The sequence below is a fragment of the Aptenodytes forsteri genome, unplaced genomic scaffold (assembly GCF_000699145.1).
Source record: "Aptenodytes forsteri isolate BGI_AS27 unplaced genomic scaffold, ASM69914v1 Scaffold147, whole genome shotgun sequence".
Taxonomy (NCBI): Eukaryota; Metazoa; Chordata; class Aves; order Sphenisciformes; family Spheniscidae; genus Aptenodytes; species Aptenodytes forsteri.
Genome location: NW_008795320.1, coordinates 1306598 through 1307561, shown reverse-complemented (window position 1 = coordinate 1307561; position 964 = coordinate 1306598). Strand labels below are relative to the sequence as shown.

General features: G+C 68.3%; 1 protein-coding gene across 1 annotated transcript in view; it reads left to right on the top strand.

Annotated features, from left to right (window-relative positions):
• APC2 (APC2, WNT signaling pathway regulator) overlaps positions 1-964 on the top strand; it is a 25216-nt gene that overhangs the window by 9744 nt on the left and 14508 nt on the right. Inside the window, 2 exon segments of the mRNA XM_019472208.1 lie at positions 4-117; positions 613-690. Of these exon segments, the coding sequence (XP_019327753.1) occupies positions 4-117; positions 613-690 (192 nt within the window).

Here is a 964-nt window from a genome sequence, read left to right as displayed (position 1 = left end):
CAGTTCTCCATGCAGATGGATCTCATCCGGCAGCAGCTGGAGTTCGAGGCCCAGCACATCCGCTCGCTGATGGAGGAGCGCTTCGGGACGGCGGACGAGATGGTGCAGCGGGCGCAGGTCAGGGCGGGCGGGAGCCGCTCCCTTCCCCTCCTCCCACCTCCTGTCCTGGCACCGACCGCCGCCACCACCCCCCCTCTCCCCCCCCCGGGGGGGGGGGCTGCAGCTGCCCTGTCCCAAAAGATTCAACCCTGTGCAACCTTGCACCCAGTGCCGTGCACCCTCACACCCAGCTCTGTGCACCCTCACACCCCGCCCTATGCACCCAGTACCGTGCATCCTTATGCTCAGCACGATGCAACCTTGCACTGAGGTCTGTGCACCCTTGCACCCAGCTCCTTGCACCCTCATGCGCAGCTCCTTGCACCCTTGCACCCAGCTCTTTGCGCCCTTGCAGCCAGCTCCATGCATGCTTGCATCACCTCTGTGCACCCTCGCACCCAGCCCCGTGCACCCTGGCACATTGCACCCAGCTGCCCCTCAGCCCCGCGCACCCTCACGCCTGGCTCTAGGGGTGCTGGGGGTCCTCACTGACACCCGCTCTGCCCCCCCTAGATCCGTGCATCCCGGCTGGAGCAGATCGACAAAGAGCTCATGGAGGCGCAGGACAAGGTGCAGCAGCCGGAGCCACAGGTAGCGGGGACGGAGCTGAGCCCGGCCGGGGCCAGGGGCCATCGCCGGGGTCTGTCCCTGGTCCCCACGGGGTGGCAGAGCCTGGGAAGGGTGGAGGAGGGGGCCAGGCGCAGCCCCCCCCCGCCATTGTCCCCGTCCTGTCCCAGTTGCCCAGCGCGGCACAGCCAGGGCTTTGTGTGGCTCGGGCACCGTGAAATGGGCAGTTGCCATGGAGACGAGAAGTAGGCCATGGAGCGCGGCGGGCAGGCGGGCGCAGTGGGTCCCGCAGCATCTG